Source organism: Macadamia integrifolia, chromosome 13, assembly GCF_013358625.1.
Source record: "Macadamia integrifolia cultivar HAES 741 chromosome 13, SCU_Mint_v3, whole genome shotgun sequence".
NCBI classification, from domain to species: domain Eukaryota; kingdom Viridiplantae; phylum Streptophyta; class Magnoliopsida; order Proteales; family Proteaceae; genus Macadamia; species Macadamia integrifolia.
The window spans coordinates 26966736-26983262 of record NC_056569.1 but is presented as its reverse complement, the minus strand read 5'-3'; the positions used below and the strand labels follow the sequence as shown (position 1 = coordinate 26983262).

At 40.1% G+C, this 16527-nt stretch overlaps 1 protein-coding gene across 1 annotated transcript; it reads right to left on the bottom strand.

Moving 5' to 3' along the window:
- Positions 1-891: 891 nt before the first annotated feature.
- On the bottom strand, positions 892-2123 carry LOC122059218. Its single transcript, XM_042621905.1, has 2 exons — positions 1187-2123; positions 892-1081 (listed from the first exon to the last, which is right to left on the bottom strand). The coding sequence occupies exon 1, from the start codon at positions 2062-2064 to the stop codon at positions 1210-1212; it is 855 nt and encodes a 284-aa protein (XP_042477839.1). The 5' UTR covers positions 2065-2123; the 3' UTR covers positions 892-1081; positions 1187-1209.
- Between the last annotated feature and the right edge of the window lie 14404 nt (positions 2124-16527).

Genomic DNA, 16527 nt, shown 5'->3' with positions numbered 1-16527 from the left:
GTTGATTCTATAATGTACATGTTAGTTTATTAGTAATGACTTTCATTGTCTTCTTTCTTTGTTTTTTCAGGATTGCCAGACTAAATGTCTACCTCAAGTAATTGCAGCTCAACAGGAGGTTTCAAGTACAGATCCATAAAATGCAGATGTAATCGAAAAATTGTGATCAGGATATTAAAGACCGCTGACAATCCAAACATACTTTTTTATAGTTGTCCAGATTACAATGGATGCAAATACTTTGCATGGTGTGAACTTATGAATATTAAAACTACTAATCTATTACCCAATCCCACCATTAATGGGCAAGAGTTGGAAGAGGATGTGAGGCAGTTGCGAGAGGAGGTGTGTGTGCTCAGAGATGTGTTACATGGGTTATAGCAAGAGATGCAGAGTGTGAAGATAAGGGTGGATGACACAGTGAACTTTACTGGATCAATGAAAATATTTTGTAATTTTCTGTTTGTTTTTTTTTGTAGGTATTTTTGTATCTGTATTTATAGGCCAAAAAATGTAAAAGTTGGATATTATTAAGGAATGAACTATGATCTGTACTAAATTAGGTTGTGTAATGGAAATTTTGACAGCATTTTGGTAGAATTTTGGCATGATTTTCATCACTTGACCTGTATAATCCATAAATATGACCTGTAAATATAACCCCACATATACATAAATATTCCAAATATCCACAATTGTTTCACACATCATTCCACCAAAAAATCAAACACAGTTCATATACTCCATAATAACATCAAAACCCAAAAGAGTCCAAGTACTATCTTAAATATCAAATCCATCAACCAATAAAAAAGTTTTTCATTAACAGTACAAACTACGAAGATTAGATCATCTAATCCAATCAAAGTCTTCATTACACTCTATCTCTCCGTTGCATTCAACTTCCACCAGTAGTTGCCTTCTTCCTCTATTCCCTTGCTTTCCTTTTGGCTTCCTTAGCTTGTAATTGTACATTAACCTTGGCTTGCATGCTCAACTCAATAGTCATTGAAAAAGCTTGTGATCTGGTCATTCTTTGAGAATTACTAGTATCATGTTGACTTCCAGGCTGCTGAGTTCTCTACATAAACATGAGTAACAATTAGTCAAATGCAACAAATGGATAAAATCATTAATCATTTCAGAATATTTAAAACTTGAAAATTGAAAATTGAAAATTGAAAACCTGGGATGATTTTGCTTTCTGTTTCACTGGAGGTCTTGTACATCTTCTCTTGTTGTGACCTTCTTGGTTGCATCTGCTACAATTGGCAACTCTTGATCTTTTTTTTTCTTACCAGGTGAGACTTCATCAGTTTCCTTCTTCCTAAGAGAATGTGGTCTTCCTGAAAGTCTTTTGATTGGTGGAGGTTGTATAATGCCAATTCTGTGTTCTTCACTTATCTCTTGAAGTCCAGGTAAAGGATGGATAATACCCTCATAAGCTGCCAAATATGTTCTTATGCTATAGTACTCATGGCAGTAATTCTCCAAGTTTTCTCTCTTACTAACAATGCATGCTGCTGCATGCTTACATGGTAATCCAGAACCTTCCCATTCTTTACAACAACAAGTTTGTTTTTTCAAATCGACCACATGCCTTCCTTCAGTATCTGTGACCTCAAACTCATATACCCCAGCAGCTTGGACCATACATCCTCTTGATTGTGTTTGGATCAAATCCAGCAATTTCTTTATTCTCGGTGTGACAATCCCAGTGTATGTGCAACCCTCCTGATATCTCTTATATATTATCTCCATCAACAACTTTCGTATCTCATCAACTACGAGTAGGACAGGCTTGCTCCTAAAAGGTGCAATCCATTGATTAAAACATTCAACCACATTGTCGGTGACATGGTCGCTTTTGCACAAAAATTCAAATGCATGTCGAAACCACATCTCAGCTTTAACATTGTTCAACCAATCATATGCATCCTTGTTAATTGATTTTATATTTGACATTGCCTTTTCAAACAAGAATGTAGTGGAAACCACAACTGTTGACCAAAAATACTTTCTAAGTAGCACACCTGGAAACTTGCTTCTAAAATTTTGGTACATATGTCTACTGTAGCATCTATAGTGACTGCCTGGAAATATTTCATCGATGGCTTGGTGCAGTCCCTACACATTAGCAAATTAAAAAGACTAAGTACACAAGAAAAAGTAGTTGTGTGTCCTATAGTTAACTCTATAGGGTAGAAGGTAACCCACCTTTTGTTTGTTCGACATAAATGTAATAGGAAATTTCTCCTCCGCAGTGTGAAGACAACTATATACCTGTGACAAAAAGAAAATCCAACTTTCCTTGCATTCAACATCCACAATGCCATATGCCATAGGGAACAACCCTTTGTTGCCATCAACAGAGATTGCAGCCAGTAGTACCCCTCCACACATCCCTTTCAGGTGGCAACCATCAAGACCTATGAATGGTCTACAGCCTTTCACAAAACCATCAATACATGCCTTGTAACTAATGAACAATCTTTTGAAGATAGGAGGGTCTGACATTATGACTCTCTGATGGAATTGCAGCTTGAATAGACTTCCAGGGTTTCTTTGTAGCACCATTTCTCCATAATTAGGTAGCTTTGCGAATGACTTATAATTGCAACCTTCATTGAAGTTAGCTGTATGCTTCTTGGACCTGTACACTGTCATATAAGGGACCTCAACCTAGAATTTTTCCTTGAAATATGAATGGATTGCATCTGGATCCATATCTGGGTTTGCCTTTAATCCTGAAGCAAGGTGTCGGGCAATCCAAGTAGAAGTAATATCCTTGTTTTATTTTTTCCTCTTCAAAACCTTCTTGAATAGCATAGTCTTTAAGAACAGCCCTGAAATGAATCACATCATCAAACAACATCCCTTTCTCTAGTCTTACCACTTGCCCATGTGAATATGATGGTGTAGAGTAATCATCATCACAATAGTCGGATAAGGCTTCAATGTTATCTTGGTATGCAACTCTTGTATCATCCATTCCATCATCTTGACCATTAACTTGAGCTTCAACCCCATCACTGTACTCCTCTTCATCATTTATATCACTCTCATCTTCGGACACGGAATTTCAATCAGCATCACTTGAAATTGAAACATCGAATAAGACTTCATCGGTATTCTTACTGACTGTATTACTAACATCATCCACGACATCCCCAACATCAAGTTCAGCAACAATACCATGTATGACCTTGCCAGTACTCTTACCAACTGCCTTACTGCCATCATTCACATCATTCCCATCAACAATACTATTAGTTGCATCAATACTAACTGAATCATTCATGTTGCTCCTACTGTTATGTCCACAACTGGTTGAAGCCCTATAGGTATTACCACCTCTTCTTATTTGGTGCTTTATCCTATGCCCACCAGATGTCTGAAGTTGCTGCACAATATCTCCAAAACCACTTTGACTTTGATGGACATGCCTACTAGCAGTCTCCCGTTTGACTAGTTCACCAGGAAAACCATTTACCGTGTATAGGTTGTTTAGATTGGAATCCCAGTGAAGATCCTATACATATAAGCATTCTGATGCAATACAAACATGTCCAGTACACTTGCATCCTCATTCACTTCCATATGCTGGTTGGAAGGAAGTATGCACTTCACTTTAAATGTGACAGTATGTCCTACTGGTACATGTTTGATAACTGTGTTATAAATATCGATCACCATGTCCTGATGACAGTACTCATCCGGATCAACTGGGGTAGGTGCAGACGTATTCAAGTCGTAATGATAATATATGATAACTCTAATTTCCATTGAATGATGAATGATTTCTGATGAAAAAAAAAAAAAAAAAAACACAAGATGTTACATAAACACAAATACATCAAGGATTTCAATGGAAATTAGTCCATACTAAGTCCATACAACCATTCCAAGGATTTGAAACAAAGTCCATCCAACCATTCCAAGGATTTGAAGCAAAGTACATACAACCATTCCAAGGATTTAAAACAAGGAACCAAGTACATACAACCATTCCAAAGCATTAAGAAACTAAGACATATATCTTATAAGCACAGACAAATCCAATCAGGAACAATCATAACATACTATAATATATACCCCATAAGAATGTCAGCATTTTGGAATTGCCAAAGTTGTCCTGCGAGATGCCTCTTAACAGTTTAAAGTACCAACAGGTTTTAAATAATTGTTACATACAAATTAGCATGTAGGCCTATTAAAAGCATATGCAAGATTCCTACCCAAGACAAGATGTTGCATGACTAATTATAGAATACAAGATTCCTGGATACCGTAGTAAAGTACTGCTCAAGTGAAACATTATCAGTGCAATTAGGCTACAGACAAGAGGCCTCTGATGAAATTCAGAATGATAGCACATGTAGATAGAAGATACAAAAGTAGACAAAGAACACAAAGTTAAAATTGAGTTCTTACAATATTTAAATAACAAAATTCAAGCAGCTTAGGGTACTAAATCCGAAGGAAACTTTCAACAGCAAATTCTTCCTTCAAGTTGTCAAGAGAAGAATAGGCCTACATGCTAATTTGTATGTAACAATTAGCTAAACGCACCAAAAGACCAACAAAAACTGCAACTTCAACGAAAAAATCTCTGATGAAATGCAGCTTCTTCAAGTGAGAACCTCCCACCTGATCCCAGAACCCAGAAAACCATTTAAGAAGAAAAAAATGGCAACTACTACTAAGATCAGAAACCCAGAAAATGTCAATGAATCCTGAGCCAAATTTCAAGCCCCCAGAAGATATCATTAAATCTACCATTTTCACCAGCTGTTTGAGGAAAGAATATTTGTCAAAACCATTATATTCAGACAGAGAAAATAAGCATGATATATATGTCGATCTAACTAAATTGAAGAACAAATCTGCATAAAACGCTTGAAGAATCACCGTCGAACGCAAAAACTCAGTCCCGATTGTGTTTGATTAAAATTTTCCCGAAACCCTAACTTTCCCAAATCTATGATATTATACTAACCTTAGACTCCGATTAATAGCTCCAATCTTCAACAAGATTTATGCCTTTGATCATGAACGATAAGAACCACTGTCGAATGCTAAAACTTTGGAGATGTTCACCTTCGATTTCAGTTTCAGAAGATCAGGTATAGAGGAGGAAAGAAGAAGCCGAATGAGAAACCATCGTTCTTCTTAAGGAAGAAGACATTAATGAGTTGGGGGTATTTTGGGGTTTTCGAAAATATTGTAAAACACTTAACGTTTCCTCACTCACGGCCAGGGTACGGTTGATAGAATTTATAACATACAGGGGAGGTTAGTGTCATTTCAAACTTTTTAGGGGGGGTCCTGTAATACTTGAAACATACAAAGGAGGGGAGTGTAATTTCCTCATATATATATATATATATATATATACATATTTAAGAAATGAAAGCTAGCCGGGCACAAATGTATTATGAAAGCTTGCGAATGTAGACCTTTAGATTGAGAAACAATAAATCCCCTCCGTTGACTTTGTATAGTAATTGTTGAAGTGTACATGTATAAATCTAGATACGAAATATGTAGAGGGACAAATGTGTCAGGTGTGCTTATGTCTTACTTCTGACATATTTGTTGGGGACATAAATGGACTAGGAGAGAGGCGATGGTGACCGGAGAAGAAGGAAAAAATCCCAGTGGGGATGGGAAGAGCTGATGGTTAGTGGAGAGTATGAATGTAAACTAACAAGCGTAAATCGGGTAGCTTTGCTTTGTAAAAGTTCATTTCTTATCTAGTGTGCAAGTTGTAGAAGAAAGTGACAGTTTGTTAGTGTGTAGATCTGAACCGCAAGTCTTAGAAGTAGATCCCTATTAGTTAATGTAGCCGGATTGAATTTTAGAAGCTATTGGTAGGAAACTGACGGTATCGAAAATAACCTTGTCGAATTTTTGTTGTTTGAAGAGGTCAGTATTTTTTTTATTTGAATGGTTTGATGGTTAGGATACTTGGTTCACAAAATTTAGTAGTCGATGGGTTTGTAATGATGAATCTTTGAAGAATGCTGTAAGATTTCACAAGGTTTCTTTGAGAGGAACCTAAGGGTACTATTTTTGACTTGATGAGCATGATATGTTGTCTGGAGTGAGTTCTTTGAAATAGAAGTTGGTTTCCTGGGACGGTTATTATGATATGAAGGAAAGAAATAGAAGTTGACTTCCTAGTAAGTTTATTATGATACGATGGAAAGTAGTACTGCAGTTTAGTGGAATTGTAAAATGTATTGAAGTAGGTATTTTGAAGTAAATTTTGAAATGGATTCTGAAAAAGTATTTGATAAGATGTTCAGTCTGATGAGTCGATGTTTTTAGGCTTTGTGTTGAAACTTAAATACTCTTTCAGTTATTATAAGTTTTGATGAAATTGTAGGAATCGCCTACTTTCAGCTTGCAACAAAGCTTTGCCAATGGTTAAGCTAAGTCCTCAAACACAACAGGTGAGTTACACAAACGTAACTCACTTGCAGGTCAATTTCCTCTATTTCACCAGAAATCGATTCCGATCGCTAGCTTGGTGGTGGCTGTCATTTTGGAATATTGTTATTACGTGTGCAAGGTAGGACATAACACAACACCATATGTTTTGGTTACAGGGTTTTGTTGATGCCTTTAACCCAATTTTTCTTTAATTCTTTCCTTGTTTAGGAATGTTTGTAAATTCATGCCTCCCAGTTTCCATTTTAGGTGAAACACAAGGAACCGTGTATACTATGTGTGCTTACCATATGACAATGAATGTGAGTGGAAAATAATGTTTGAGATATTTGGACACCGGCAGTGTATGAATGACAATAATATGTATGCTTTTGATGCATACATAAGAAGTAAGTTTAGTGTAGAGCTAATGGCACATGGGAGAAATATGAGTGTTAGAGATTAGAGATCTCTAACAGTGGTGGAATGAATATGTTATTGGTTGCAGCCATGATATTAATTATGTTGGAAAAAGTGGTTCGTAAAGGAAGTGTAAGCTGAATGCCTGTATTTGGTATTCTTTTTAAGATTGAATAAAATTTATATGCAGTATATGGAATATGTGAAGTTGTTATGGATTGGAATTGTCTATGACATTTGTAGTTTTGCAAGTATTGCTTCATTTCCTTCCTATACTAACCCGTCCCCTTCGAACCACTATTATGTTTTTCAAAATATACACCCTGTGTTGACGTATGTGTAGTATGTTACTGATTTTGCTATCATATATTCTATCACACCCCACTTCCAATAGACCCAACTTACCATTAGGAATACCGGTGGTGTGAGTAAAACACGTACCTGTCTTACAAACTTACCAGGATCTCTAATCGTAGTACCTTAACATTTCACAATCTCACATCATAAACCAACCAAAATCAGTGGAATCATCAATAAAATGGAAAAATATCTAATGACAATATAATATCCATAACTAAGTTATTCTGTTACAATTATCCAAGACTTATACACATTAATCTCAAAATATACCATCCACAGTTTATATCAAAAGTATCAAAAATATGATGTACATCTCACGGAGCTGCATAAGCATAGTGGTCACAAGCACAGTCCTAATCGTGCTCCTCCGCTTCTGGTATCCCCCAGTCGCTAACACTGTACTTTGACCCAGAGGATAATGGGTCACATGCCATCGACACCACAGTACCTGCATCATCATCTAAAAAGGGGTGTATACGTGGGGTGAGCTTTCCAACTTGCTCAGAAGTGTGGGGTTCAAGCATATCCAAGAAAAACAATTGCAGTAATAATTTATGATACATGATTATAGAAATTAAACACATACTTCATGATGCTCATGATGCGATTCATTTATTTTATTATCCACCTAACAATACAACTAAATATGGTAAATGCTACTACGGCATATTAAACTGTATCCCTCGTCTCGGAACCGCCACTGACTACGTAGGGATACAAACCCTAGCCATGAATAGAAGCTTGCTGGTCCCCGTAAGCAACCATTGGTCACCCAAAAAACCCCTGATAACCCTCTCCTAATAGTCACGGCACTGGTAACACATCGACCACGTCGGACAAGTTCTCGCCTTAGGTAACAATCACATCGTACCGTGGGTGTGACATTCCGGAAAGGCACATCGAACATACCAAAATGGATTATCCAACACCTTACCCCTTGTTGACAAGGGTTCGTAGCATAGGGAGTGATACCTAACCACATATATGCTATATGCCTTCATAATGATACAATTAGTATGAATTACACGATACCGGTAATACATTGGCCACAAAGTGTAATCTATCTCCAAATACAGTCCCGGGGTACTCGATACCTGTAATACCTCGGCCACAAAGTGTAACCCGTGCCCGTTTTTCTAATCTAGCATGCACAGTAATAGTTGAGTATGGACTACTCAACACCAGTACCAATTCGGCTAATCTAGCATACACAGTACTAATTGAGTATGGAGTACTGAACACCGGTAACACATCGGCCATAAAGTGTAATCCATGACTACAATTAACTCCACTGCACATAATCAATGCATGAATGGTAACACATCGGCCATAAAGTGTAATCCATGACTACAATTAACTCCACTGCACATAATCAATGCATGAATGCAATCAACATATGGCAATCATTGTACCGGTACCACCTTGGCCACGCCGGATTCCGTATCATACATACAATAAACATGTAACAATCACGGTACCGGTACCACCTCGACCACACCGGATTCCGCCATACATATCCATAAACATTTCATATCAATTTAATAAAAATGTAACACATGATAGCTTACTATCATCATTTGAGCAATTAGGAAATCATGTAAAGATATATTCATGTGAGAAATTCTACATAATTAAACATTCTCAAAATAAAAGCAATCCATCCATTACCTTGATTATGCTCGTGTGAATTAGGGTTCAAGTATGGCCACCGATTGTTTAACTCAATTCTAACCTCGGGGCTCGTGTACGTAATTGTCCTAGACACAAATGTAATCGAACATCAATATGTGTCGAAAACATCAAGAAGGACCCATATGGGTCACCCCTAAAGGGTACAGGCAAAGTCCCCTAGTGATAGTAATATCACTGGAAACACCCACTGGAAACAGACACTGTCCACCTAAAATATAAGTGTTGTTTCCAGTGGACATCACAGAGAGCTCCTAAGATTTAGGAGTTCATCGAAAACAACCCATCGGAAGCAGGCCAAGTGTTTCTGGTGGTAGTATAAAACGTGTGATACCCTACTTTTTAAACCCGGTCTAATTACACGGTTGACCCGATTTAACCATGCAGGACCCGAAACAGAGAGGGTTAAGGAAGGTTCCTTATGGACCATGATGGCAAGGGTGACTCTAAACACAGGTTGGCCAGATAAGTCCGAGTCAGTGCCAGAGGAGACATGTGTACCCAAGCCGTGCACATGCACGTGCACGTATCATAAGGCCATGTACGGGTAATGCTAGTAAGTAGCCGTATCCTAAAGTGCATACGTATAATATACCTTATGCCGAGAGTCGAATTCCATAAAAAACCCACTTGTTGGCCCATTTTCGGCCCTCAGGTGGGCAGTCACAGGTGGGTGCATCCGCCCACCTGAGTGACCCACCCATGTAGTTACTAGTTGTTTTAGAAAGTATAAATAGCATTATTGTGTTTTTCATTTTCTCATTTATTACATTAAGGAGTTTGGTGAGAAGAGTAAAGAGGAGAGAGAAAAGAAGGGAAAAAGAGAACGGAGAAGAGGAAAAGGGAAGGAAGAGGAAGAAGAAAGGGATTTAAGTGGCGCCAAGGTTCGATCTTCTCATTTTAACGCCGGAAGAGTGATCCCCAACACGAGATCTACGATTGGAGGTGAGCAAAGGCTATGTTTCTTAAACTTTCACCAAACCCAAGTAAAACACTTGATTTGGGAAGAGTTCCTTGAGATCTTGTAAATCCCCCTTGAGATGATGAATCTAAGGTTTAATGAATAGTCTATGTGTTGATTTTGAAGGATTTGAAGAAGTGTTTGCAAGGTTGGAGAAGCATTGGTGATTCTTGAGCAAGGAAGTGATTTTGGGGTTTTGATAGAGTTCTTGAGCAAAGAAGGTTAGATGGCTTCTCAATCCTTAAATCTAACTTAGATCTAGGCTAGAATCATCTTATAAGACCTTGAATGTGTGAAAAATGTGATTGGAAAAGCCCCATTTGATTTCCCAAAGGTTGGGAAAAGTTTCAACGAAAAATGCATTTTTTCGTCCTCTCAGGTGGGCTGAGATCGATGGGCCGCACAGCCCGCCTGAGGGCACCCGCCTGAGAGGGCAGGCCTTCGGGGCCGATCGGTGGGCCGACCGACGGGCCGAGCGACCTGCCCACTGGTTATGACCGGTGGGTCGACTGGTGGGTCGACCCGCCCACCTGAGATGACCGGTGGGCTGTGACAGGTGGGCTGTCCGACCCACCCGAGAGGCCCCCAACGTGATTTTTGTGTTCGAATGGACCCAAAATGGACGTGCAACCTTCTTTTATGATTCTAAACCTGATTTTGTCATCAAATCTTGTTAGTTTTGACCCCAAAGTGGCGAGATGCTAACCCCATTCAATTATGATAGGTTCACCAAAATTCACGTTTCTCGCGTCGGATCTCACCCGTACCGGGCGTGAGTCTTTGTACACAACAGGTAAGTGAGGAGAGGACGTTTGACTTTATTTTAAAGCTTGTTTGGCATCATTCAATTGTATCTAGACTAGCCATGTCATCATGCAAAATATGTGTAGCTTAGTCATCCTCATATGATTATGATATGTGTGTTGTGTTTTACTTTCTCAATGCTAAATGATTGATGTGCTTATGTGATGAATGATGGGATCACTGTGCATGATGCATTATTAGACTAGATGCCATAGTCGACTTGGAAACGAGTGCATTGGTGGCCCGTGGAATGGGACGCGGTGGCACTATACAATCGTACTATGTCATATAGGAGTATGCGGTTTAGGATTATCATCTTCCCGTGCTACGACCCTTCCCAACAGGGGTTGAGGAGTTGGGTTATCACTTGGGGGGAAGCAGTGGTTGCGGTTGTCGGGTCACTGTGGCGGTTAGACATACGCCCGACTGGTTATTAGGACAGTCGGCAACCTCAGTGGTATATTCAAGAGGGCCAATCGTACTGCTTTTAAATTGCTGGAGTCAGCACCTTTACTTTCTATCATTTACTTTTATGTTGAGAGTTGGTAGTCGGCATGCTTTACTTTTCCGAGTACACACGGTGGGCCTTCTCCGACAGCCCTATAGGCGTATCGCAGGATGGAGTTCACGGCTCGTACCTGGAGTATACGTGCACAGTGGTTGTAGTAGCACTAAACCAAAGACTTAGTAATGTTTAGGTGGATGAGGTTTAAAATGAATTTCATAGCATGTAGTGCATATGGATGTGATTGTTGTGTGGATTGTTGTGTGGTCCTTCTTTTCACTTACTGAGCTAGTGAGCTCATCCCACGTGCGCACCTCTTTTAGATGATTTTGCAGGTCACCAGCCTGAAGATCAAGGGTCGGGCCCCACAGTTGAATTTTCCAAAGACGATTGGTGGGTCCCCGAGGAAAATGAGCACGGTATGGATTGCACGTGCGAGGGCTGTGCTGCGGGATCGTAGTGTTGATGCCGTTACAGGCTTTTACTTTTTGATTCTTTTGATGACCCCTTTTTGTGTACTTGATACGTGAATTGTTATTCTTTTTGTGTAAATATCATGCCTGTGGGCCCACATGTATTTATCTATATACTATAATTTGGGTATCAAGTATATTGGGGGTATTTACAAGTAAATTAAGTCTTCCGTTGAACTTTTGAACGTTTACCTTAGTTGTGTGTATGCTGTGGTTGGGTACTGTATTAGATGATCCTGGCAGGTTTGGGTTAATCGGAGTTAACCCGATCACCGGTCCGGTTCTGTGAGAATGGGGTGTGACAATGGTAATATTAGAGCGGTGATGCTCTATTCACTCACAGCATACCATTTAGACCCCATAGAATCTATAATAGGAAATGGGATTGGGTAAATGTAAAAGCTTTAAAGAGTTAAAAGCCAAAGAAAGAAAAAAAAATGGTTGCATTTAATTATTGCATTTTATGGCATGCATTAGAGAAGGTTTACTTAGAATAAATGAAAGATTTGTAATTTGATTTCATAACCCATCGAGTATGAATTTAACGAAATTTCAGCAGCATAACGACGCTAAAATAAGATTTCCAAAATTTTTCACACACAAGCACCTGATAGACAACATATATATATATATATATATATACCAATAAGCATAATTGATAAAGGCTAACTAATAATGCTACAACTAAACTACAATAAGTTATCAAGTATACAAAACTAACCACAAGTCACCAACCAAACATAACACCCCACAAGCAAGTCCAATTACAGAGAAAAGAACAAAAAAAAAAAAATACAATAATATAAACAACATGGAGACAAGTGAAGAGCTGATGTAGACGGGTGAACTAAGTCCTCAAAGACCCTCGTCATCGTCTAACTCTACTACTCCATCCCTTCTAGGCCTCGATCTAACATTGAGCCGATGATTGTAGTAATCAAACCTTGAGTTCACCAGTTGTACATCCCTCCGGAGTCGGGAAAAATCCGCTGAAATGGCGTTGGCCGTTGTGTCCAAGTCCTTGCCCAATCTTAGGAAGGAACTCTCTAAGGTAACCTGCCTTTCTAAGATGTTTTCCTCTCTAGAAGCATTCTCATCTAGTCTTCTCAGCAGCTGATCTTGCCCATCTTTCAAGGCCCTCATAGCAGTCATCATACTCTCAAAGTCAAATGCACCACTCTCAGGTGGTGGGGCTCTATGCTGTGGGCCTGCAGCCCTTGTAAAGTCAGGATCAGCACCTCTTGAATTAAGAGGCTCCTCCTCGAGGATATCCTCGTCCAGAAAGTCCTCTTCCTCGAACTGAGGAACATAATCCTCATCCTCCTCACTAGTATCCTCCTCCATGGGAACATCCTCCCTATGGGCATTCCTCTTGTCCCTGCCTCTTTGAGCTCCTGCTCTCTGAGGTACATCCATAAGAGCTTGGAGACCCATCCTCAGTAGGTTTCCCCTGTCGAATTTGTCCGCTGGAGTCTTTCCCTCCTCAGCACTCAAATCCACCCCAAAGAACTCAAAGATCCTGGTGAGGATCCTACCATATGGGAAACCTTCATCCTCGGGGTGTGAGGTATGATGCTCCATGGTCTTAAGTATGATGTAGGGCAAGCATAAGTGCTCGACACCTCCCTCCAAGGCCTTGTAGATGCAGAAGGCTATGTAGGCTGCCATGAAGCCTACTTGGTTCCGGTGACCTCCTCTGGGGAGTAAATTGAACTGAACCAAGCGAGCAAATACACGAACCTCTAGGTAAAATGTCGTCTCAGAATCCGGATGCTCCTTACTGCTGCAAATGGTCTCGTAAATGTGGTCTTGTGTCTCTGAACTTAAGGATGGGCCCACAGGCTTACTCCTTGGGGGACTGTAGAATTGATGCCCAACTGACGACATGTCTAGAATACTAGCAAGGGTGTCCACGGTCAAGTAAATGTTCACCCCCTTCACCATGTTAGTGATTGAATACTCCCTATACTGGTAAGAGACCTCCAAGTTGCAGTAGAATCTTCGAATCAGTTGTTCATAGCATGGACGATCAATGTTAAGGATAGACTGCCAACCCAGTGCAGTAAATCTCTCATGAAGTTGAATCTTGTGGAAATCACTGATTACCATGATCTTCTCCATCATCACAGACCTCTTTAGAAAGGCCTGCCAGTTGGTTGCCGCCTCCAAGCTTCGGAAGAGTCCCTCATCATAGTCTAAAGGATTGATGGGGGCATGTCCTTGTCGCCTTGTGCGAAGGGCTGGGGAACTAGTCCCTGCACTCTTCCACTTGGAATTTGTGGCCCTACGTCAAGTGGAAGAGGATGCGGGTTCTTTGCCCTTGCGAGAAGACATCCTAGTAAGAAAAGAGGAGAGATAATGATAAGTAAGGATGAGGAATAACAAAGGAAATAAATAGATGGGTGAGCAAGCACATGTAAATGCACCTAAACACATAGTGTGGATTATGATAGAAAGAGAAGTGGATAAAGCATAGAGAAATGATGAGGGAGGAAGCCCCCAAAACATGATAACCACTAGCACATTGCAAATAGAAACATAACAAAGGTGTATAAAGCACGGCAAGTGAGAAATGATGGAAAACCCCAAATCTCAATGTGCAATTTCAATCTAAGAAAATGAGAAGTCCCATAATAGTGTAAAGCTTGAAGCTTATGTGTCCATGAAGGAAATGCCTATCATTATACAATCAAGTTATACAAAGAAATCTTCTATTATGACATTGAGGTGCAAGGAATAAGTGATTCAAGGTTGTTCACAAGCATGAAATGAGGTGAAGAGAACCATAGAAACCTAGAATTTTTTTTTCAAAGAAACCCAACACAAAAGAGATGGATTTTCATAGAAAAGAGATGGATTTTCATGAGAAAGAGATGGGATTTCAAGCATATACAAACTTCCATGGTCTCTCCAACATTGTAAGTACAAATCAAGGATGAGGAATTTCGTGTGAGTTGTTAGTTGGGGGGAAAAAGGTAGAGATAGAAGAAAACCCCAAATTGGAGAAAATTAGGGCATGGTTTGGGATTTTTTCTTATAAATTGAGTAGTAAAGCCTAAAACTATGAATGAATCACAAAGAAAGTATCATATTCTCATGGAATGATAGTTCTATGGAAAGAAACATGAAAAAAATCAAGATTTGGGGAGTATACATGGATTCAACCTCCAAAATACATGTTCCAAGAAGAGACTTACTTGAGAGTGGAGGAGTTTGGATCTTCCAAAATCTGCAAAATCGTTGAGTGAGATCACGAGTGGACGCGCCAAAAGCCTCCCAAAAATATCGCCTGAGTTAGAAAAGGGGAAGAAGTAGGAGAAAAAGGAGAAACAGAGGCTTAAAAGCCCCTGCGTATTCCGTCTCGGGTCAGACCGACGGGCTGACCTGAGCTGCCCGCCGGTTGGGAGAAAATACAAAAAAAAAAAAGGTGGAGATATTACTATATATATATATATATGATATTAATTTAAAAAAAAAGAGGGGGTGTGTGGCTAGCACTATATAGTCGAATGGGACCATTGTCCTATTTGTTGAAGCACTAGCACCATATTTTTGGGATTGAGCTATGGCTAGTTGCAAGACATCGTACACTATAATACCCGTGTGTTGGCATATGATTTATGTGCCGATGTAAATTCTAAGGTACTTAACCAATGTTTGTGTATGATATATTCCAGGTGCAAGAACATGATGGTACGTATTAGATCCGGTAACAATGCACGAGGTACCTCATGTGGTCCTCGCCCGATCGATCGACCACCAAATCCTAGGAGGTCCCACTCTGTGGGGCAAACCCCACTCCCACAACCTCCAGAAACCTTTGATCAGGGTGTGGCACAAAGGGACCCACTTGTGACTACACTTCCGGATCCTCCACTGGTCATCACTCCGGGTGATGTTGCAACCATAATCCAACAGTCACAACCTTCCAGTAACAAATACTTCAGCAGCAGTAGGCATTTATGACTACTATACAGCAACAGTTAGACCTTTCTCAACCTGGTCAACATCCCCGGATACTAGTCCACTAGACTCACCTGTAGGGTCTGGCATGGGGCCACAAGCTGGAGTTACACCTCCAATTCAGCCACTCAGTACTCCTCCGTATATGGTGCCCCCTCCATACGCTTACTATATGGCGTATGCACCTAATTACCCCTGACGAATAATATGTCAAGGGTAGTGGAATCCTTTAAGAGAAATTTGCCACCTGTATTCTCTAAGGTGGGAAGTGATCCTCTAGAGCCAGACCAGTGGATCCAAGAGCTGGAAAAGATATTTGAGGTGATTGAGTGTACTGAGGCACAGAAGCTTATTTGTGCAGGGTTGCAACTCAAGAACGAAGCCAACTCTTGGTGGCAAGCCTCTAAGCCTATATTGTTGGCCGCACATCTGGAACCCACCTGGGAGCAGTTTAAGGAGTTGTTTTTGGCCAACCATTACCCTCGTAGCTTCAGAGACTATAAAGAGACAAAATTCATGGCCTTAACTCAAGGGAATAAGACTATCCTTGAGTATCAGCAGCAGTTTGAAAGCTTGCTCCATTTTGCCCCTAGGCATATAAGGTCAGCTGAAGAGAAGGCTACAAGATTTCTCAAGGGATTAAAGGCATCTGTTGGGTCAGTGCTCGGGGTCTTAGATTTGACAGATTATGGCCAGATTGTGCAAAAGGCTAAGACCATGGAAGATAAGCAGAAGGGAGAACAGTCCCTCACACCTCGATTGTGGAAGAGGACTAATCCATTTTTGGACATGGGCAACTCATCCAAGGTATACTGTGGGTCTTTTAGTTCCGGGCCTACATATAGACAGCCCTATAGGCCATCTGGCTACTTTCCTAGACCAGCTGGTGGTTCGGGCCCTACATCTTTTCGACTAAA

Excerpts from the sequence above, each read along its gene's own strand:
- LOC122059218 (XM_042621905.1), bottom strand. The coding sequence starts at position 2,064 with ATGTACCAAAATTTTAGAAGCAAGTTTCCAGGTGTGCTACTTAGAAAG.